This window comes from Xyrauchen texanus, chromosome 27, assembly GCF_025860055.1.
Source record: "Xyrauchen texanus isolate HMW12.3.18 chromosome 27, RBS_HiC_50CHRs, whole genome shotgun sequence".
Taxonomy (NCBI): domain Eukaryota; kingdom Metazoa; phylum Chordata; class Actinopteri; order Cypriniformes; family Catostomidae; genus Xyrauchen; species Xyrauchen texanus.
In genome coordinates this window covers 32881853-32906270 of record NC_068302.1, presented here as the reverse complement: position 1 = coordinate 32906270, position 24418 = coordinate 32881853, and the positions used below count along the sequence as shown (strand labels likewise).

The following is a 24418-nucleotide window of genomic DNA, read 5'->3' as shown; positions in this document are numbered from 1 at the left end:
TGCATTTGTTTTGCCGTTGAGTGGCTGGAACCAATAAACGCAGAACCTTTATTCACCCGTGAGTAATGAGCAAACACAACAGTCAGAGATGCGGGTTTCACTCATTAGAACACTCGTTAGTAAAATGCCAAACGAAATAATTTATTAAACGCTTAATATTAATGAAGTGAAGATTCATTCATGTTTTGTTCTCCCGTCTGTATAAGCAACCATTGAGTTCTCACGTCTGGTGTCATGTATGGTGTGAAGTCTGATGTCTTCATGTCTGTCATCAATTTTGATGTTGAATGAGGAAATAGAACATCTGAATAAACCATCAAGTCAGTAAAAATCAAGAACTCTTGTGCTCGTTAATTATTGGAGGGAGCAACACTATCCATCCATTTACAAATATCAAAATTACAACTAAAATGTATTTGTATTTTGTTTTACCTGAGCCCATTTGGACTTCTCTTGGATGCTGATTGGCTACTGCCACGAGAAGAAATGAAGTCATCCTCATAGATCATTCCATCAAATGAGCTGGAAGCAGAAAGAACAGAGCGGAGAGCTGGGGAACTCTTACCTCCCCTCTCTTCAAATGCTACATAAACACAAGAAACCAAAATATACATTTGTTTTAAATAATTTTTACAAATAAATTCCACATAAGTACATAATATATATATAAATATAATTATATACCTTTCTGGCACATTGTTTTAAGTTAAACAACACCGTTTAATTAAGTTTTTGAAGTTCTCACCATTGCCATAACTCTGCATGTTCTTGGTGAATATACTGATAACACTGTGTGGGCTTCCCTTGGCCAGTTCTTCCCATGGTCCACTGCTCTCTCGTATAACACGTGCCGGACTAAAGGGCAGGTCCATCTCTGCCTCTTTCTGGAAGCGTGAAATTGGGTTCAAACAGTCTCCATTCTGCTGAGCTGCACAGTATCCAATGGTTCTCTGTTTGTGACTGGATTTTGGCAGCTCTTGGAGATCTTCACCATCAGAAATGCTGCCCTCACTCAACAGAGGACCCTCGCTGATGGAACCTCCACTGGAGTCCAGCACAACTTCCTTTATATGAGGCTTTGGAGGAGAAAGGGTCTTGTGTACGTTTCTAGACGTGAGGCCTGAGGCAGGAGGTGTTGAGTAGGGTTTGTCCACATCCTCAGTTCTTTCCCTAAAGCTGTGCAGGTTGCCAACTCCTGGTAGGGCATCATCATAGGTGCTTTGACCTGCAGCAAGGAGCCTCTGAATCCTTTCAACCAGGTCATCAGATTCGGTCTGATTCTCTCTGACTGGTGGACTGACAGGCTTGGCCCAGTGGTTATCGTTTGGGATCGAAAGCCCAGTGACTGTATCCCTGGCACAACTGTAGTTTATTCCGGCACTGGCTAGCTTGCATGCCTCGCTCTCTATGCGATTGGAAAGAGAGGCAGCGGTGGCCCTCAGAGCCTCGATACGGCTCATTTTGCGGGATGTTTCTGAGGGGAATGCAAAAGGTGAAATTCTGGAAACTCTTTCGGGTCCTGATGGTTCTGGATTGAGTTCTAAGAGCTGAGAAAATATTTGGCCAGAGGGGGGTGGTAGAGTGTTGCTACTTTTCATTAAAGCAGGGCTACACCGATCAGACTGGAGCCAGGGCGGACATGCAAATCCCAACTCATTCCTACAAGAAGTTCAAGACAATGCATCATTAGATTATACTTAACAGTTTGCTAAATAAATGTACAGCTTTTAATGGATACACAAAGCTGGAGTAGGCAAAACTTTAAAATAAAAATTCTGTCATCCATTACACACCCTGATGTTGTTCCAAATCAGAATTTCTCTTTCGTGGAACACAAAAGAATTTCAAATTTTTTTTTATATACAATGCAATAGGAGGACTGAGACATTCTGCCTAACACCAATTGTGTTCCATGAAAGAAAGTCATACAGGTTTGGAACAAAATGAAGTTGAGTAAATTATGACAATTGTTTTGTTTTGGGTGGTCTATCCCTTTAACAATATGAAAATGAGAACATCTATAATAAAGATTTTAACAGATAAATATGATATAAAGCATTACATTAAGTAACATCACCAAAATAATTCATTAGAAGTTTCAGGAGTTCACATACCATTTTGTTCTATTTAAAAGCTGCTCAGGAACTTCCCAGTGTCCAAAAACGTTATATACAGCAGATGGCACTGAATATATAAACTTAAATGTGGCCATGGAAACCGATATGGGCCGGTAACAAACACTTCTGTCTAAGCACTGGGCTTAGGAATAAATCTATTCTTAAAAGATCTACTTGAAATACTTAAGAGTATGATTTCTCTATAAGAGAATACAAATGACTTCTCATTTAAAGGAGGTGGATATTTTATTAACTGTGAAAGCTTCAATGCAGTTAAAATGGCTTTGGTGGAAACAAACATACACAGTGTTTTCTAGCTGGTGTTTAGGTGAAAGCATAACAAAACAAAGTCGATGTACTTAGACAACAAAGATTGTCATGGCTATGAAATGGATGGAAATCATTAATGAGATTGAGTGTGCATTTTACCTGGAGAAAGGGGGCTGGAGTCGCCCCGTAAGAGATAGATCACTGCTTGAGGTGGCACTCTGAGGTCGATCGTGTCTTTTGTTTTCTTTATCAGACTCTCCCGATGGTTGGTACACTGGTCTCAGCTGCAATGCCAAAACAAAAACATTTAAAACTAGACATCTATCATTTAGGATTTTACAACAGCCACCACAGATATCTAGAGACCATGGTGTCCGAATGCCAATATACAGTGAGGAAAATAAGTATTTGAACACCCTGCTATTTTGCAAGTTCTCCCACTTAGAAATCATGGAGGGGTCTGAAATTGTCATCGTAGGTGCATGTCCACTGTGAGAGACATAATCTAAAAAAAAAATCCAGAAATCACAATGTATGATTTTTTAACAATTTATTTGTATGATACAGCTGCAAATAAGTATTTGAACACCTGAGAAAATCAATGTTAATATTTGGTACAGTAGCCTTTGTTTGCAATTAAACGTTTCCTGTAGTTTTTCACCAGGTTTGCACACACTGCAGGAGGGATTTTGGCCCACTCCTCCACACAGATCTTCTCTAGATCAGTCAGGTTTCTGGGCTGTCGCTGAGAAACACGGAGTTTGAGCTCCCTCCAAAGATTCTCTATTGGGTTTAGGTCTGGAGACTGGCTAGGCCACGCCAGAACCTTGATATGCTTCTTACAGAGCCACTCCTTGGTTATCCTGGCTGTGTGCTTCGGGTCATTGTCATGTTGGAAGACCCAGCCTCGACCCATCTTCAATGCTCTAACTGAGGGAAGGAGGTTGTTCCCCAAAATCTCGCAATACATGGCCCCGGTCATCCTCTCCTTAATACAGTGCAGTCGCCCTGTCCCATGTGCAGAAAAACACCCCCAAAGCATGATGCTACCACCCCCATGCTTCACAGTAGGGATGGTGTTCTTGGGATGGTACTCATCATTCTTCTTCCTCCAAACACGGTTAGTGGAATTATGACCAAAAGGTCTCATCTGACCACATGACTTTCTCCCATGACTCCTCTGGATCATCCAAATGGTCATTGGCAAACTTAAGACGGGCCTTGTCATGTGCTGGTTTAAGCAGGGGAACCTTCCGTGCCATGCATGATTTCAAACCTGCTGGACGCTCTTAGTGTATTACCAACAGTAACCTTGGAAACGGTGGTCCCAGCTCTTTTCAGGTCATTGACCAGCTCCTCCCGTGTAGTTCTGGGCTGATTTTTCACCTTTCTTAGGATCATTGAGACCCCACGAGGTGAGATCTTGCACGGAGCCCCAGTCCGAGGGAGATTGACAGTCATGTTTAGCTTCTTCCATTTTCTAATGATTGCTCCAACAGTGGAACTTTTTTCACCAAGCTGCTTGGCAATTTCCCCGTAGCCCTTTCCAGCCTTGTGGAGGTGTGCAATTTTGTCTCTAGTGTCTTTGGACAGCTCTTTGGTCTTGGCCATGTTAGTAGTTGGATTCTTACTGATTGTATGGGGTGGAAAGGTGTCTTTATGCAGCTAACGACCTCAAACAGGTGCATCTAATTTAGGATAATAAATGGAGTGGAGGTGGACATTTTAAAGGCAGACTAACAGGTCTTTGAGGGTCAGAATTCTAGCTGATAGACAGGTGTTCAAATACTTATTTGCAGCTGTATCATACAAATAAATAGTTAAAAAATCATACATTGTGATTTCTGGATTTTTTTTTTAAGATTATGTCTCTCACAGTGGACATGCACCTACGATGACAATTTCAGACCCCTCCATGATTTCTAAGTGGGAGAACTTGCAAAATAGCAGGGTGTTCAAATACTTATTTTCCTCACTGTATATAGATCATATAATACAATTTAATGAGAGCTAATAACAATGTATTACAATATCAATAACATAATAATGTCTGAAAGTAAATGTCAGTTACATTATAGCCTTTCATTTTACACAATATTTACTCAATTCACTCAGATATTCAGCAAATGTTTTAGGCATTTGTAAAAAATGTTGCATATTAAGGATGTCTTAAATAATGTCATAAATTGTTTTCATTTATCAGTTAACATCATACAAAATCCAGTAAACATATGAAAAGCTAAATCGATATTTGGTGTGACTACTTTTGCCTTAAAATCTTTTGAGAGATGGGCAGGATGTTCCACTTATTAAATAGTTTTCCAAAAAAAACTGATTAGTGAGGTCGACTAGTGAAATTTATATATATATATATATATATATATATATATATATATATATATATATATATATATATATATATTTTTTACATTTTAACAGTGGAACTTTTAAAATTAAGAAATGCAACATCTCTGAGAGGTTTTACCATGCTGACAGATTGCTTTGCGATGCTGTTCATACAATTTTGCACTTCCCTAGAATTGACATGGGAGAGCTAATCCTTCTGTTAATCGACAAAGTGGGTACAGATAAGCCGATGCCAACAATCTCAAAAAGCTAAATATGAGCTGATCAGTTAGCCAGGGAACGATTTCATTAACTTAGCATATTCAACAGGCTGTTGAAGGTGTTGAATGCATAGGAGTACTAGTTTACCTGTTGGCTAATATTTGTTTCTGAAGCAGCGTTGATCTCTCCTCCATGCGGAGTCTGTTCCAGCAATAGTTTGGTGTATGTTTCCTGCAGTCGCTTCTTAATTGCCCCTTCAGGTGCTGCCGGGCCCTTTGTAGCTCCTGAACGCTGTCTTTTGTAGAGCTCCTGGAGACGTTTATTCTTCTTCTCTTCCTCCTCTCTCTGAGCCTTCCTTTCCTCCACTTGCCGTTTCTTACGCTCCTCCTGTTTTTGAGCGATGTACATACGCACTGCCTCTGCATCATAGTACCGCTTCTTTGGTAAGTGCGGCTCTGGGGGCTCTAGTGTCCTTGTAGTCTTGGCAGGACTGGTACTGCGGGAAGCTCGGGTTGAGGCACGAACTCTGGAGCTGGGCTGGGCTGGTTCCCTTCTGCTGTCCTCCTCCAACTGAAGGTCATCTAGGATGCCACGGATGTCAGCTGAGAGGAGGTCTGTGTTGGAAGACTTGCCTCTATCCACCCCTGCTGATCTAGAGTGTCCAGCTGGCTCCTCAGGAAGCACGTGATTGCAAGGTTGTTCTGTTCTGTTGGGCCTAGAACGGCGGGTCCGCTCCAGACGAGAATCGGAGCTAGCGCGAGGAACAGGGTCTTCAAAAAAAGATGATGCAAAGATAAGGGAATATAAACTGTAAGAGCTGTTTTTTTTCCCATTCCATATTTAATTTAACTTGAATCAAAACAAAGCTATGAGGGATGAGTACAGTCTTATCAATAGGTTGTACCATCTTCAGATCCTGGGGTCAGCAGTTTTTGGTTAACTTCAAATATTTTTAAAATACGTTTTTTCCCAATGTTTTCATTCACATATATTTAAATATAACTACGTTATCTACCCTGACTAAGGTCCACTGCACCTGGCTGCAACCATTCAGGTGTTTGAGAGGTGTTTTTATACTTCTCAGTACAGGACAACCCCAATGGAAATTCCAATAAATTAGCTTAACTAAATCTAAGTTTCCTCTTTCTTTTGAAGGGGGAATTGTTTGGGGGCATAAGTCAACAAAATTACCCAAATACAAAGCATTTGCAGCATATGCCTCTATTTGTACATCTGAACTGAAAAAACATCTACTTCAGCAGTTGCTTGCATATTATGTTTAAATCAATACAGTATCGAGCACTTCTGTCTCTGCAGTCCAATAAATCAGTATTGCAGAGTCTGTACTGTATAAAGTCTGGGTACAGCCCAATGTATCTGGAAAAATCAGGCCGACTTGCATTGTGAAGTGAATCAGAAACACCAAGTCAAACCCTATTTATGGTCACTGAACAGTAAAGATTACCAATTTAGGGAGGCTTTCTGAATATTTTTGTATTAATAGACCTGATACTTGGTCTACAAGCTGCTACAACAAATGTGGCATTTAATAATTGCTGGAATTAAACATATTGAAACATTTGTCACAGACATCATTTGTTTGTTGCATCCAAAACCATTTAGCTTTTGATCCTTTGAAGGGATAGTTTACCCCACAATAAAAATTCTGTCTTCACTCATCCTCATGTTTTTCCAAATCTGTATGCCTTTTTTTCTTCTATGAAACAGAACAGATTATGTTGGCAGTCTGTTAGTCTCAGTCAACATTCACTTTGATTGCATCTTTTCAACCACTCAATAAAAGTGAATGATGACTGAGGCTATCATTCTGCCTAACATCTCCCTTTGTATTGCACAGAAGAAAGTACTTAAGTTTAGAACAGTGGTTCTCAAAGTGTGGGGCGTGCCCCGTGGGAGAGGGGGGGTGTGGAGGTATTGCAAGTGGGGGGCGAGGAAGACTGACCCATCCTCAAATCTCATTCATACATTCAACAAAAATAGTGAAAATACACATAAGAACCGATGTGCGCAATTTCTTTTCCTCTGCCTTTTCTCCAGACTTGTTTAAACTTTCGCCTGGCACTGCAGTGCATCCTGTGTGCGCAGCTCTCAAATGCCCAAAGCGTTGATGTCAGGTGCGCTCATGTAAACAAGGTCATTCTTGCATACATGGCAGTTTCAAATGAGTGACAAGGTGAAATACTCAGCGCTGGCTAGGATGCGACAAATCACAGTCAGTTATTATTATTTCTGGAGAAGGATTTTTTTTTTTTGCTTCAGACTGCTGAAGCATATTTCCATTCATAGATAAGAATCCTTGTAGTTATCAGATTTTTATAAAAAAAATAAAAAAAATTCTAGATTAAAACTGTCTCCAATGTGAAATAAAACTTTCTGGTAGTTAAATGCAGATGAATGGAGGATTCGGTTTTCTGAGAGGCCAAGCGCCCCCTGGAGTAACTTTTCATTCAGATTTCATTGTATTTTTAAATAAAACCTTTTTTGTTAAATGAAGATGAAAGAAAATGTAGTTTAATCTTTTAAAAGCATTTTTGTTTTTTGTAAAAAAACAGGGGGGCAGAAATTATTTTTTTCAAAGGGGGTCGTGACCCGAAAAAAAATTGAGAACCACTGGTTTAGAACAACATGAGGGTCAATAAATGCTAATCTTTGGGTAAACTATCCCTTTAAAAACTACTGGCATTACACTAATTTAAGCTAAAATTCACACTAAAGCCCTGACAAGGTCACAATTCTGTTGTGCATCCAAAATCAAAAAAGCCAAAAACATGTAACTTCTGGCTATTCAAGGCTAAATTAATACTTATATTTAATGACCACATGAGTGTTTTGTTTGTGAATTGGCTGAGCTCAGAGTTGTAGCCATGGCAATGGGGACGGGGTCTGGCAGATAATGCTCCTCTCACCTGTTCTCATCTGTCTCTCTGTGGACTGTGCCCGGGGCTCTCTGTGTAACCGTGACGCTGGCCCCAACATCATCTTCACCAGCTTCTGACCATCTCGCCATGATGACGTGCTGATTGCTATGGAGACAGGTTACCCAGATGCATTAAGGATCCAGTTGTTCCCATTAATAATTTGTACTTGTACAAGAGTGATTAATGCACAGCGGAAAGTATGACAAAGTAATTAATAATGAACAGTCAAGAGTAACGGCTCTGAATAATATTTACACAGATGTTTCATTAAAACAAAACCCTTGTTAAAGACTACTCGTCTTCAAAGAAATAAAAAACCCTGCTCACATTTAATTAAAAACAACATAGTGAAATCAGAATTGACACTTAGTGAGCATAATTCATCAGTGCGTGTTATATAAAGACAAATATCAAGGTGATGATATTTGCATAATCCCAACCTTACCCTAAACCAAAGCCTCACAGAAACCGGTTGATATCAGCAAATTAAGCATAACATTAATTTGTCCACTCTGAGCAATTCAAATAGAAAGGACCACTTCAAATGTCCTCACAAGTTGATTTTCATTTCACTATATTTGTAAGGAAATATAAAACAAAAATCTAGCTCTCCCAAGTACAGCCAAACCAGTACACACAAACACATGTGGAAAGAGTGACACCTCTCCACCTGTCAACAAGGCCACAGCAGATTGAGCTGGGACATATCAAGCATTCCTGTGCAAGTGTCGCAGCAACCATCCTGTTAATCTGCATGCTACATTCTGGAAATGTATGTGGGGATAAGAGCTTTTGCTTGTTTTTACCACACGGTTGCCAAAAATAAATAAAGGATGTACAAAACTACATATTTTCAAAATATACTAATTTGAAAATTTGGGTTGCTTGAATGAATAGTCAACTGTTTAATAAGCTGGTTTCGGGTTCACCTGACCATGATTGGACAAACATTACTTTCTGAAGGACTTTCCGTAAGATGAATTATTGTGCTCACTAAAAGCTGGTCAGAGATCTACGAAATTGAACAGGGTGTAAGAGATGTGTTTTTTAACTTGACATGCCTTCTAAAAACACAACAATCATGGCCGATCATCTCACTTATCAAATAGTCAGTTATGGACGACTAGTTGACCATTGTTACTTATACCTAACTTGCACATTTTCCAGTGCAGATGATTTAACCATCACATGTAACTGTTCTACACACTATAAAATGTTCTGATCTTGATTACAATATAATTTGCTTAAACAAGCTGCAGTTGTTTGCTTGAAAGAAAGAGTGTGAAAGAGAGCTCAGACCTGGTTTAGGATTGGAGTCTGGTGCAGAGGAAGACCTGTGCACTTTCCTGACAGGCTTGGATGGTTTCTTCTTGTTGGCCCGCTCTCGATCTGCAGGTCTCTGCTTTGGTTTTACACTCTCTGCTGTGAAGGGATGGGGAAGACAAATGAGTCGGGTAACACAGTTTATCACACTAAACTTGCATCAACAAAAAGAAACTGAATCAACCAACCACATAAAATGGCACACATTTTAAACAGCGACAATATTGACATCATGGAGAACAGGATTTTACTTGCGCTTAAAAAATAAAACAACAACACTGGAAGTGAAGCTGCATGTCTTCTCAGAATCAGCACACACAAATCAGCTGTAAAGCTTGACGCTAGACTTAAGCAATGGTAAAGTGGGTGAAATTTATAGCACTCTAGCACTCTATTTTTTGAAGTCAATTAATTTAACTTTAGATGTAGACAGTGCCTGATTATAATGAGTAATTATAGTTATAGAGGAAATTTTGTTTTGACACTTCATGACGCACAACTCGCTTCCCGTATAGACAGGGTTTTACATTTACAACATAATGCTGCAAAATGGTTATTTAAAACTAAATGAGTAACATGGATGGATTGCAGTGAAAAAATAAAAAGCTATGGCCCCTTTAATGACATCATCTCAAATCTACTGCAGCCAAACAGGGAGATGAACTGCATTGTAATTGTATATTATAAATTAGCTTGTTTCATATTGCTATCCTAAGCAACTATTTTTGAGCAAACTGATGCAATCCTTTCATATAAAACTCTTAAGAACCTTCAGGATTGAAATGATAACTCATAACTATGGCTTTGGCAGTACGCTGGTTTGTTTTTTTAAACATGTGTTTTGACCTTTAATGTGGTTTTAATTCTGGATGTACAAAACATTTATACATTTCCAGTAGAAATACATGAATTTGTGTGTGTGTTTGAAGTTGCATTCAGTGGTGTGTATACCAGTAACACTGGCCCATTGCCTGTTCATTACTCATCCTACTTTCTTACTCAATAGGGGGCCTAGATTAGGAGATAAAACATGATTGAAGTCAATCACGTCAAAGGATAAGCGTTTTAATTCCACCTTATTAAATAACATCCCCATTCACTATGCAGCAATTTGGCTGAAAAAAAAAAGAGAATTACTTAAATGCAAAACATTTATATCATCAGTGGTTTAAAGATGACAACAATTAGCTGTGCATGACCAAGACATTGCAACCTTTTTATGGCTCTGTATACCTGTGAGCTGTTGTGTCAGGTCTTTGTACATTTCCCTGCTTAAATTCTGGAAATCCTCCTGGGCCCACACTTTTCCATCAGGTGTGCGAATTTTAGTTTCTCTTGTGTTGAAGCCTAGAAGTTGAAAAAACACAGCAGTGAGCTTCCTCTTGCTCAACAACCTCAAATATTTAACTGATGTTTTATCCCAAGTATCTTACAATACTCTAATCACAGGGATAGCGCTCATAGAGCAACCTGAGGTTAAGTGTCCTGCTCAAGGGCCAATGGTGATTACTCTTGGATTGCCCATAATTTGGAGTTTGAACCGACCAGTGTAGGTTACTAGGCCAAGTTTCACCTTTCATCCCTGAAGTCATCTTACCTTTATAAATGGGTGCCGGAGGGGCTGGGGCCACTTTACGAACTTTAGCATTGGGTGCTGTGATACTGTGTCCTGCCTCCCCAATTCCCACTGGCTTATCCAGGTATCCCTGCAGATTGTTTCTATCCATAGCCTCCTCCAGATGTTCCCTCTGTTTGCGAATTCGCTCTTTCAGCTTTTGTAGTTTATCGTCTGGTTGCCGTCGTCGTAGGTTCTCTAGCCGTAGTGAAGCGGAGACTGAACCCGGGCTGGACACCAGGAAAGAGTGAGACATCTCAGCCTGTGAGTGTGTTTTGGGCTTGACCTCTGACCCCGTTGTAGCTTGGTCAGGATGGTGAATGGTGTTAAGAGCAGACAGATCATTGAGGTAGCGTACAGATGTACCGTCTATAGCTGAGGAGTGGGTGCTGTCCAGTTCTGCAGTCTGCATGTCTCGGGTGTCACGCTGATAGACCAGCCGGCTTAGGACACAGTCCGGCTGAGAGACACCCACATCCACTGGTAGCGAATGGGGGTCGGGTTCAGAGTGCATCTGGGACACTGACAGTGGAGAATCTTCCCTATAAAAACCAGGAAAATGCAGCACACACTTAAGAGCACTTGAGAGGTTTTAAACGCTTAAACCTCTGTAACCCAGCTGGCAAGCAGACATGAAGGAGGAAGTGTCAACTACATGTGCGCTGAATCTCAAACAAAAGAAGCAGAAGTGGCGGTTCCTCTATCAAATACTTTAATGAGTTTAAGAGGATTTAACAGTGAACTCACAAATAACTTATGGGTATAAAACCTGCACTCAGTGACTTCTATACTCCACAGCCAAATCTGAAAATAAATTCTTCCAACTAAAGCATGTTTTGAATTTAATCATTCAGCAGTAATAACCAAATATTGAGCCAGTGTTCTCCTCTTTGTAACAACCATAGATTGTTATAATTGTTTTTTGTGTGCGTGACAATTTTCACATTTAACCCACTGAATAATTGTTTTAAATTACCTGTATGAAGCGAGTGGTTCTCTAAACTCTACGGTGCTAGGCTTCCTGGCATTGTTGTCCAGAGTGCTGTTCCTCAGTGGACTTCGGGAACTTTTGTCTGGACTACGGCGACTCCGTGTTCTGGACTTGGACCCACTTTCATCCACACGATGCCCATCTGTAAGAAATACATTTAAGAAATTCTATATTTTAGGTGCTGTATGTATTTCTTTAACACAATTTATATAACCTTTCAGCTTTTTTGACTTTCACTTAAATAGTCCTGAGATGTAACCTTTTCTTTTGGTAAATATTCTGTGAAATCTCTCAATGAGGTAAAAAAAAAAAAAAACTTTTACAAAACAAATAATAAAACATATAAAACAATGCAAGAGTCAAAGGGGAAACAGCTGTTTTCGTATAGCACATAACTTCTTGACATGTCATGTGAACTACCCATTTTTCTTCTACATTTTCTCTGTTTATTCTCATCTATTTCTATATCTACATATTTATTATAAATCGAATCATTAAGTGCAAAAAGCTTTGTGAAATATCTATTATCCCAGATGAAAATATCAGCTAAGAGCATAACACAAACTATAAATCTTAAATGTTCACAACACAAAGATTTAAAACACCTACAGTAGCACAGGGATATAAAGTATTCTCTACTGGCTTGCCTGTTTGTGTACGTGATAGAGGATGTGGCTGTGTCTCACCTCTGCGGCTTATTTTCAGACTGCCACTAAAAGTTGCTTTCTTTGTGTCAAGCACCACATCCAGAAGCACTCCAGAGCCAGGTGCAGCCTCCAGACGATTCTCAATGTGCCGTAACTGAGACAAGACCATATTCAGCCATTCAGTCAAATGATGCACTCGTGGAATAATTATTATTTCAGATATACCAAACCTACAGGGTGTATCTCAAAGTGAATTATAGGTTGAGCAAATAATGTTTTTAATCTTGTCTTGATCTCTGTATGAGAAGCTATTTATAACTGGGCTTCTTTAGAACTTAAGAAGAAATGTATCACAAATGACACATCCTGTATGTAACAAATATCTGAAGGTATCATGCTTTTGCATCATAAGTAGCCCAGCACCTAAAACACAGGTTAACACAAATACTTACGGCAGCTTTGGTCTGATTTAGACTATTCCAGGCATTTGATATCTCTGTTGAGAAAAAACTTTATCATAAGCAACTACACAAACATACAACTGTCTCTATCAAACTGGTTAATTTAGGTGTTTATAATTATGTTGCCAGCATAGCGTGACATAGTTGGACATACCTCTCCTGTTATCCTGCCCAGAGAGGGCAGGCTGGGATGAGACAGCAGCTGGCGGCCCCGCCTCACTTTGGAAGCGACTCCACATCGCTATGACAACCTGTGAGGAAGAGGGAAAGAGAAAAACAAACAATGTAAGACAGCCAATTATCTCGTTAGCACCTGCAGGCAAACACTGTTTCCTTTGGAATTGGCTTGTGGCTGGGACTTTATCCTTAAGGGGCACTGAAACACATGACTCCATTCTCAGTACTCAACGGTGTCCTTTCTGCATTCACTATGATTATGAACGAGGCTTAAAATTTGGCCAAACCACAAGTTTAACTGATGGTTATCAGGCAAATAAGCGATGAGAGCATTCACTTTCTTTTTCAACATTTCTAAATGTTATGAAACTCACCGCCGGCCTCAAGGTGTCTATGAAAGTGAAAACCACTCACTGTTGGACACTTAAAGGGATAATTCACCCAAAAATTAAAATTCTCTCATAATTTACTCACGCCATCCCGTATGTGTGCGACTTACTTTCTTCTGCCGAACACAAACAAAGATTTTTCAAGAATATTTCAGCTCTGCAGGTCCACACAATGTAAGTGAATGGTGACCAAAATTTTGCAGCACCAAAATGCACTTAAGGCCAACATAAAAGTAATCCACACAGCTCCAGAGGTTAAATCCATATCTTCAGAAGTGATATGATAGGTGTGAGTGAGAAGCAGATCAATATTTAAAAATGCCTGAAGGGAGGGTAGAGTCACATGGGGTAACCTCCTCGTGGTCGCTATAATGTGGTTCGTTCTCGGTGGGGCGCATGGTGAGTTGAATGTGGATGCCGAGGTGGATGGCGTGAAGCCTCCTCACATGCTATTTCTCTGTGGCAACGCGCTCAACAAGCCACGTGATAAGATGCACGGGTTGACGGTAGGGCTGCACAATTAATCGAAATTAAATCGAAACCGCGATATAACATTTTGCGATTATTAAATTGCAAAGGCTGTGATTTAATTAAATAAACTAGTCTGCTCCCTTCAAAGTTTATTTGCGATGCTCAGTCCAGTCTATATTAAATTAGCTTATTGTTACAGTTTTTTCAGAGCGGTTCTGTGCTCCACAACTCCCTCTCATGCTTAGAGTAACAGAAGTGATCGGAGTTCGTTCCGTTTGCTTCCATGCGTTAAACGCTTTTACACTAAACTGGCGCATCCTGTGTGAAATGTTTTTTATTATTATCTGCGGTAGCAGCATCTCAGTCTCCGCAAGAAACAGGTATCATAATAATAATCGCAGAATACAAGATGGGGTATAATTCAAACATATTTATTAAATGATTGCTGAGCAAACAGTATTAACAGTAACACCTGTAGAGTCCAGAAACATCTCTTCATTCTCCTGTCATCGTTTATTTCAGGAGAGAGTGTCGCCCTTATTACACTCCCGGCAGAAACAAGTGAAAGCGGAACTAATATTACCAACATCCAACAAAATGAAAAGGAAGGAACATACTTATAATAAATCTATATCAAATATTTAGTTACTATAATATAATGCATTGTTAAATTAAATATAATAAAATAATGAATACAAATAATTTAATTAATTGGTGACAAACTAACCAACATTTTCACTTTAAATTTAATTAAACCAATGGGTTATCAGTTCAACTTCAGTTTGACATTAAGCCTCATTCTTTAGGACTATCTTATATACAGTAAGGAATATTTTGTATAAGCCTACTAGTTTTTAAGGTCTAAAATAAAGCGTAACATTTATATTTTGTGTATACTGAATTATTCAATCAATCAACATTATTTTTGACAGCAAAAACTAGGCAGCAACTATGGTTTTACCAACAAGCAAATTTAGTTAGCAGTGACATTGAGCAGAAAGCTTACATATAACCAGATTTGACAGAGCTGCTGATAAAAAGTTAAATGATCAGCATCGATTGACGAGATGAAAATTGGAGATCGGTGTCGGATGTTAAAATCCTGATTTGAGCATCCCTAATATTCAAGTTGACTGTTTCAAAAACTAATGTTGATGATTAGTGGGCTATACATGGTGGATGGTAACATTTGGATATGAAGAATACTTTGTTTCACTGTTTATATATTTATTTGTTTGTGGTTGAACTGAAAAAAGGTCTCAGTTTGTTTCTTTTTAAGAGGGCTCAAATATGATATCTCCAGTAGCGTTTTTGCAGTTGAACATGTGGAAAACATTACCGTCATAATCGCATTACCATCAAATCGCAATCGCAATATTTTTCTAAATGATAACAATATGACTTTTTGTCCAAATCGTGCAGCCCTAGTTGACGGTCTCAGACGCGGAGGCACCTGAGATTCATCCTCCGCCACCCGGATTGAGGTGAGTCACTACACGACCTTGAGGAGCATCGTGATTCAATCATTTTAAATTGGGTGATAAAAAAGAATGTGATTAGACAAAAATAAAAGAAAAATGTGAAAGTGGAGATTGAAAGTAAAAAAGGACTTAATATTGATCTGTTTCTCATCCACACCTATCATATCACTCCTGAAGATTTGGATATAACCACTGGAGTCAAATAGATACATTTTATGCTTCCTTTATGTCCTTTTGGAACTTTAAAATTTTGGTCACTTGCATGGTATGGACCTACAGAACTGAAATATTCTTCTAAATATCTCCTTTGTGTTGTTCAGAAGAAAGTAAGTCATACACATCTGGGATGGCATTAGTGATTAAATGATGAGAGAACTTTCATTTTTGGGTGAACTATCCCTTTAAAGAAGTTGTACAGCTAATCTTAACTAGAGTTGTTCTCAGTGAAACTCCTGCATCAAATCAATGTTAAATATAATAATCATTCAATTAAGTGAAGACTATTCCAATGAATTTAGTTTTTCAATATTTTTTTTTTCTTTCAATTTCTGATGTCTACATGACAATACTGTAAGATACCTGAAGAACTTCAAGAACTGTTTACCTACTATTAATATAACTATAAACTTAATATAACAAAAAAATGTAATGGGGATATAAATTAAGTAAACAGAAAGTGACTGTTTTATTGCATGTATTTCAAGACTTTTAAAGCTACAAGGGTTCAAGCAACAGCGTCAACATAGCTGAAAATACCCCGGGCCCAGACATGTGATGGTGACAGAGGAAGACTGGGTCATTTGAACACTTTGAAAAGCTCTAAGCACTGCCATTATAACATTGTGTCCCTGTCCTTGTACATCTTCAGTGTGTGATATCAAGCAAGAATATTCAATGGACAATTCTGGGGTAATAACACTGAAGTCTCAAGTATTGTCACAAAAGCACAAAGTATTTCAAAGGAACCCTGAAATGAATTATACTGTATTAATTAGTGATGCACCGAAATGGAAATTCTGGGCCGAAACCGAAATTCAGGATGCACTTGGCCGAAAACGACTTTTTTTTTATACCCATTTTAAAATCATTTTATATAATATATATATATATATATATATATATATATATATATATATATATATATATATATATATATATATATAACTGTATTAATATTATACTTTTTAATTCATCTGAATTGAAAAACTACTGAATCAATAAAATGATCACACTTTATTATTACACTTTTATTGAAACACACCAAAATTGGACAGAAAATATTATAACAATATTAAATATATTATTCTTTATAAATATATATTCAGTTCTTTAACAATCAAATTCAACAGATTTTAGTTTTTTTACCAATTATCCAATAAATGTAATGCAAAACAGCAGTCAAGTAATGAACTTAGCAGCTCTATGCTAGCATCTTGCAAATACAAAAAGTTGAAATATGCTACACAGTAACTTTAATGAAAACTACAGGCAAAACACAGAACGGCAGAGGGCCTCCATTCTGTTTATGTAAACGTATTTATACTTTAATATAAAATGATTGTGCAAAACAACAGTGCAAAACAGCAGTAATTGAACTAATGTGTATGTGTTCTTTTGCTGTGCTTGGGCAGATAAATACCAGCGTGCAATCCGCGCAAGCAACGGAAAGCGATCTTTGTTCATGCGGCAGTAGTCAAGAGGATTGTCGCGTTCGCAATATGAGCGAAGCGATCGACTGTGTTCCGCAACTGCTTTCGGGTCCTTGAATAATGTATAACGTGCGAGGAAGGGCACCCGGTGGACTTTCTGGTGCCCTCCTAGGTAAAGATGGTGCCCTATACAAACTGCGTAGTACGCGAATAGGTTGAGGCAGTACTGCTTATTAGTATTATATAGTATTTCCACACCACTGACATCGGCCATCGCTTGGCAGCACCGTGATTATGATTAGATCGATTGAGAGTGAAACCGGAGCACTGAGGGGCCGGGAGGCATATACATCGGCTCATATTTTCAGCCTTTTTTCTCTTTCGGCAAAAACAAAAAATGCAATTTTCGGCCGAAAATGTTGTGCATCCCTAGTATTAATAATGCATGCATAAGAAATAGCTACCTCAGAAGGCTGCATATTTTAGCACTATGAGTGAATTTCAGACCGATATACTGACAAGCAGCGGTGAAGATTAATTAAAACCAGTTTCGCCACTTCTCTAGCAGTAGCAAATGAGGTAACAGAGACACCAAATGTGTCTGGTATGTGGAAAACCACATTGCATGCAATCAATAAAAATAGTACGTTCTGTAAACCAGCTTTCGCTTATGACACAGCTCTTGTTTATTGTCTAAGCCCTGATCAAACTTGATCTAGAGACACTCAAGTTTTGCATCTCAAACATTCCACCCATGTCATGACAGTTTACAAACAAATGACCTTAATAGTGATCAAGTCCGATTACTGACAGTCTCTGTCTAGCTACATTTTTTTACATCTTCAAGCCAACATGTTTAAAGGAATATTCAGTGTTCAATACAAGTCAAGCTCACTCAACAGCATTTGTGGAATAAAGATTGATTACCACAAAAAAAAAGTTTGTCTCCTGCCTCTTTTTCTTGAAAACAAGCAAAAATGTAGGTTACATTGAGGCACTTACAAAGGAAGTGAATGGGGCCAATTTTGAGGGATTAAAGGCAGAAATGTGAAACTTATAATTTCATAACTTTTTTATTATTATTTATCTGTAAAAACTTATTTTTGTTGTGAAGTTCTTTAAAGTGTCATTTTACAGTTGATTTAGGGTTTGTTGACACTGCATAGTTATGGCAACATAGTTGCAAAATTGGCTATAACTTCACACAGAAAAGGTAAGCAAGTGATTTTATCACACTAAAATCATGTTACCACACATATTATATTTATGTCTTTTGGTTATACTTTTGAAATAGTATTTTAACATTTCCAGATTGGCCCCATTCACTTCCATTGTAAGTGCCTCACTGTAACCAAGGGTTTTGCTTTTTTTGCCTAAAATTTATATTAGATTTTCCTTTAATTAAAAACCATTTCCAATTCAAAGAAAAATGAATGCCAAAATCAGATGATACCATGTGTATGTGTGTGATGTTCAAAGGAACTCTAATTAGTCAGGGAATAACAAGACCACCTGTGACACTCACTTGTCCATGAAAGGGATTTAAAGTGCAACAGAGCAAGTGCTTCCACAGTGTGCGCTGCCCTGGTGATACTGACAGAAGCCATAATATGTTCTGATACTTTTTGAACTATTTAGCACTTCTCACAATGATCAACATAAGCACAAAGAATCAAAGCTTTCCCAGTTTAAATGTCCTAAGTGCAAAGTATCTGCCAAGAAAAGAAAACATTTTACTTTGATTTACCTATAAAAAGATCCAACATATTCATCTATACACTCTCTCTCACTACTCAAATCTACATGATGCTGTCCTAAAAAGGCAAAACGCAGTACCAACACTGGCAGATAAAAAGCTTCAAGGTTACTTGGCTTTATTGTGGATTTTGAAGTTGCTACAATATTCACACTCTTATTTCTCTGCATCCGAGCATAGTTGAGCTAAGCCAAATTCTTTCTAGTAGTCAGTCATCCACTGGTGGCCATCTTTGAAACGCTCCCACAAAGCTATTTCCAGTAAGGACGTGCAGCTCGTAACTACTTGAATGGGGAAAGGATGAAATCTCCAAAACAGTTGGTCAAGACTTCGATCAAAGAACACATTTCAAATCAGCAGTAAAATCTGACAACAATGGAATCATAAATTGTGCTTCTTTACCTCAGATTGCACACACACATGCACATTCTTGAGTTGATTGACAGGCGATTTGTATCCTGATAGGGATGCGTGATATATTGGTGGCCGTTATATTATTGGCCGATAACCGGGAAAATACAATTATTATCATTGCGCCGATAATGGAATTAACGCCGATATTTTGTTATGAATTATTTGCTTGCAACTGAGAATCTCTGACAGCCTGCGGCTTCTTTCCTTCTGACACTGCATGTATACATACACAATGTGTCTGTGTGAGTGAAAGCTAAAGTCATGTCAATCTGTGAGGATTATTTCAACATCAATGCACCTTGTTACATTGTTTTGGGGCTGGTTTTAGTCATTTGCTGTAGTAACAACATGCCATTTCAAATATTCTGAGGCAATAAACGAACAAAAACATGCGTTACTTGGGGGAAATGAAGAAACATTTTTCATGAAACATAAAAGAATGTCAGAAATAACACATCATTACTTACAGCACTGAGATTAAAACAAGCCCAAACACAACCTAAAATGTTACATTTATCTTGAAATAATTCTCACAGTGTGACGTGAGATGGTCAAAAACACTAGTTTGTGAATTAAATTAATCTGCTTGTTATGTATTTTAGAAGTTGAGACTTTTCTAATATTATGACACATGACTATTCAATTTGTATGATGTTACCTATTCCCATTAAGATTGTGGTGTTCTCATTTCACAAGTTATACAGTGGATCTATAACAGATGAGCACTGCAAAACATCTGTGAATGAGATGTGCATAAACACAATGCCACACATAACACACACAAAACCACCACTGCACTTGCAGGCTGACTGCTATAGTAAATATTACACCATCTATACCGAGATTAGGGTTAGTATTGTGTTTTGTTGTTTTATGTTCATGCGATTTATTGCCTCATTTTGGTTTAATGCAATACTACAGTTTAACAACTTTACAACCACCTGCCTAATATCATGTAGGTCCTCCTTGTGCCGCCAAAACAGCTCTGACCCTTCGAGGCATGGACTCCACAAGAGCTCTGAAGGTGTCCTGTGGTATCTGGCACCAAGACATTAGCAGTAGATACTTTAAGTCATATAAATTGTGAGGCGGGGCCCTCTATGGATCGGACTTGTTCGTCCAGCACTTCAAATAGATATTCTCTCTCTATTAGGGAGTCATCAGGACACTAATAAATGGGCACCAATACAATTTATGCAAGTGTACTGTCATTTATTTGTCATTCAAATCAGCAAACATCTGTAATATAGGAACATTTCTGGTTCATGTTACATCTGCTAAACCTTAAATAGTAGCAAGACCAGAATCCAAGCTTTTAAACAACACATTTTAAATTAGAAGCGTTTAATGAATTAGCTAGCATTTCCAGGTTTAAGGATTAAAAAATACAAAAAATAAATAAATAATTATATTGGTCATAATGAGCTGTAAAATTATAGGTTATTGGTATTGGCCCAGAAATTCCATATTGGTGCATCACTACTGGTAGTTAACGTAATTAAAAATTAGTTCAGGAGATGTATAGGAGTAAATAGAGTAGAATGGTGCAGGACTCACCCTCTTGCAGCTTTATTCAGAGAGACATGAGTCTGTCTTGTCTTCCAGACTGCTGGACACATCAGTCAGCTAGCGATTCTGCCCAACACTCCATCTGCAATAAGACCCAGTGGAAAAGGACGATGTTACATCAAATGCTTGCACTGAGACACTCCCAAATCTGAGACTATTAAAATTATTATATGAATCCAACTGATTAATAAGTACATAACATTCAGCCAGCAGACAGTTACACTGATCAGCCACAACATTAAAACCACTGACAGGTGAAGTAAATAACATTTATTATCTTGTTACAATGGCAAAATGGGCAAGTTTAAGGATCTGCGTGACTTTGACAAAGGCCAAATTGTGATGGCTAGATGACTGGGTCAGAGCATCTCCAAAACAGAAGGTCTTGAGGGGTGTTTCCGGTATGCAGTGGTTAGTACCTACCAAAAGTGGTCCAAGGACGTACAACCGGTGAACCGGCGACAGGGTAATGGGCTCCCAAGGCCCATTGATGCGTGTGGGGTGCGAAGGCTATCCATCTGGTCTGATCCCACAGAAGAACTACTGTAGCACAAAACTGCAGAAAAACGTAATGCTGGCTATGACAGAAAGGTGTCAGAACAAACAGTGTATTGCAGCTTGCTGCGTATGGGGCTGGGTAGCTGCAGACCGGTCAGAGTGCCCATGCTGACCCCTGTCCACAGCCAAAAGTGCCTACAATGGGCATGCGAGCGTCAGAACTGGACCATGGAGCAATGGAAGAAGGTGGCCTGGTCTGATGAATCACGTTTTCTTTTAGATCATGTGGAAGGCTGGGTAAGTGTGCGTCGTTTATCTGGGAAAGTAATGGCAGCAGGATGCACCATGGGAAGAAGGCAGGCCAACCGAGGCAGTGTGATGCTCTGGGCAATGTTCTGCTGGGAAACCTTGGATACTGGCATTCATGTGGATGTCACTTTGACACGTACCACCTACCTACAGATTGTTGCAGACCAAAAACACTCTTCATGGAAACAGTATTTCCTGATGGCAGTGGCCTCTTTCAGCAGGATAATGTGCTCTGCAACACTGCAAAAATTGTTCAGGAATGGTTTGAGGAACATGGCAAAGAGTTCAAGGTGTTGACTTAGCCTACAAATTCTCCAGATCTCAATCCGATTGAGCATCTATGGGAAGTGCTGGACCAACAATTCCGATCCATGGAGGCCCCACCTCGAAACTTACAGGATTTAAAGGATCTGCTGCTAATGTCTTGGTGCCAGATACCACAGGACACATTCATAGGTCTTTATGAGTCCATAACGGGTCAGAGCTGTTTTGGCGGCACCTACACGATATTAGGCAGGTGGTTGTAACGTTGTGGCTGATCAGTGTATATGCTGCATTACGTTCATTACTCTAGCTTTTCTCACATAAATATTGGGATCAATACAGGTAACTATAGCAACTGACTTGGCCTACAGTAACAAATCATGAGCGTCAGTCTGTGAAAGGAAAAGGAGACATTTCAGATTTGCATAATCAGCAGAAAGAGACCTCTGCTACAAAAATGCCAGATCAGATTAAAATACATCCTGTTATTTACTAAAGCAAAGTAAAAGTCAAAGGGTAAAAAAAAAAAACAGACGAGCGAGCAAGTAAAGAAGATAATTTACAGCCTGAGAACAAGAGGAACTAAACTGGATAGCATCCGATTAATTACAAAAACACAAATACATCTCCATGTACACTACAACACTCTAGAAAAACAAAAGAGTATGAAAGAAAAATACGTTCAAAAGAACATACGAACATTGAGAAATACATAGGCGTAACATATCAACAACACCCAAGTGTCAATCACAAATACAACTTCACATAAACTACACTACTGACTTAGGAATATACCACCTAGCGAACTGAATCAACCTACCAATAACCAACTAACATATTAGACGTCTGTTGAACCAAACAGCATCTACCCAAGAACAATTTCACAATATCTAACCAATATTGTCTAACTGTGTATGTAAATTCTCTGAGGTAACTTATTGCTAGCAGCTGCTGCTAACCGGCTAAATCATGAAAGCTCTCGAACTAACAAACTTTTTCTTTTCTGTGTTCTGTTTGTCTTTTGCTGGGCGTATAAATCGGAATTGAATTGTTCAATACCTACCTAAAAAGTGTATTGTCTATCCGCTTTTCGGTATCTGTTTCCCGGCTTTAATGATAAGTTACAACTGAAGTTGGCTAGATTTGACGGTCCGCCATTATCCGAACAACTGTTCCCGGAAGTTCACGTCGGAGAGATTCACAAACTCGCGAGACTTTCGAGCAGAAAGTCAGGTGCTTTTTTTCTTGGTTGTGTTTGACCTCTAGTGTTCACTAATGGAGCTAAACCAAACAACTGAAGAAGAGTCTTATGATAAACTGTTGCTATGGTGTTCTGCACAAATGCCTCCTAAAATGTTAGCCGTAATACTATGTATTTTACACACACACACACAAATGGCTAGGGTTGGTAAGTAACGTAATACATGTAACGGGATTATGTATTTAAAAATACAAAATATAAGTAACTGTATTCCACTACAGTTACAGTTTAAATCATTGGTAATTAGAATACAGTTATTTTCAAAAAGTATTTTGATTAGGCCTACTAAAAAGATTACTTTGCATTTTATTGTCATTTGTTTAATTTAATAATTAGTCCTTTCAGTTGGAAAACATTTACATGGTAACCAGAGACTGGTTGACCTGCCCTGCCATTTCACAGCCAACACAATTTTTGCTACCTCTTTTTCATAATGAAATACTCTCCAATTCAATATGAAAGTATTGGTCCGTACTTCCAGAGCTGTAGCAAGGTAATCTGGGCCCCTTTCCTATTAAAAAATACAGTTTAGAATTTGTTGTGGGGCCCCCTGGACAATTGGGCTCCTAGAATCATTACCACCTTTCACCCCTCTAGCTTCAGCTCTGCGTACATCAGTCTAAATTGCGTGAAAATGAAAGAGGCACAGTATTGGTGCTGTTTAGCATATTAACAAAGGCTCTGACCATAGAATTGTCAAACATGTAATGTGGTGTCTCTGAGTTCAGTAGTATATCAATAGTCTATCCATACATAAATAAAAACACTCAACATTGAGAGATTCAGACATGCCACAGAAAGTATTTTGTTGAGGATGCATAACCTAATAAGACCTGACAAACATTCCATATATCCAAATTCAACCTCAAAAAGATTCATTAAATTCCCTCAAATGAATTGAGTAATGGCATCTCCAAAACATGTGTAATTAGATTACCTTAACTTGGTGATTATAAAGAATTAACTTAACTATTTATATTAAGGTAATTAGATGCAAGTAGGCTTAACTCAGATTTCCTATTTAAATGTTTCTACTTAATCATTTTAATTGAATTGACTTAAATTTACAGTAGGTCGTACAGTAACACAGCTTAAATAAAGAAGAAAACAAGTGATTCTAACTCAATCCTTAGACAAACATATTTCTCAACAGAAATGCATAGACACCTGTCCTTCAGTTGCTCATGCACAAGGATAACTGAGATAGTGTTAACATGGTCCAACTTGACCAAAGGTGGCTCAAACTCTA

General features: G+C 38.5%; 1 protein-coding gene across 5 annotated transcripts in view; it reads right to left on the bottom strand.

The window, feature by feature from the left end:
- Positions 1-23074, bottom strand: part of LOC127621241 (centrosome-associated protein 350-like) — a 53958-nt gene extending 30884 nt beyond the window's left edge. For all 5 annotated transcript variants that reach the window (XM_052094745.1, XM_052094748.1, XM_052094747.1 and 2 more), the window contains exons 1-14: positions 22972-23074; positions 20826-20919; positions 13086-13182; positions 12923-12966; positions 12510-12624; positions 11809-11965; positions 10815-11374; positions 10451-10564; positions 9194-9316; positions 7883-7999; positions 5103-5725; positions 2547-2671; positions 746-1659; positions 433-583 (exon numbers count right to left, since the gene is read on the bottom strand). In XM_052094745.1, the coding sequence (XP_051950705.1) occupies positions 433-583; positions 746-1659; positions 2547-2671; positions 5103-5725; positions 7883-7999; positions 9194-9316; positions 10451-10564; positions 10815-11374; positions 11809-11965; positions 12510-12624; positions 12923-12966; positions 13086-13170 (3128 nt within the window). In that variant the 5' untranslated portion in view covers positions 13171-13182; positions 20826-20919; positions 22972-23074. The remainder of the gene's footprint in view (positions 1-432; positions 584-745; positions 1660-2546; positions 2672-5102; positions 5726-7882; positions 8000-9193; positions 9317-10450; positions 10565-10814; positions 11375-11808; positions 11966-12509; positions 12625-12922; positions 12967-13085; positions 13183-20825; positions 20920-22971) is intronic.
- Between the last annotated feature and the right edge of the window lie 1344 nt (positions 23075-24418).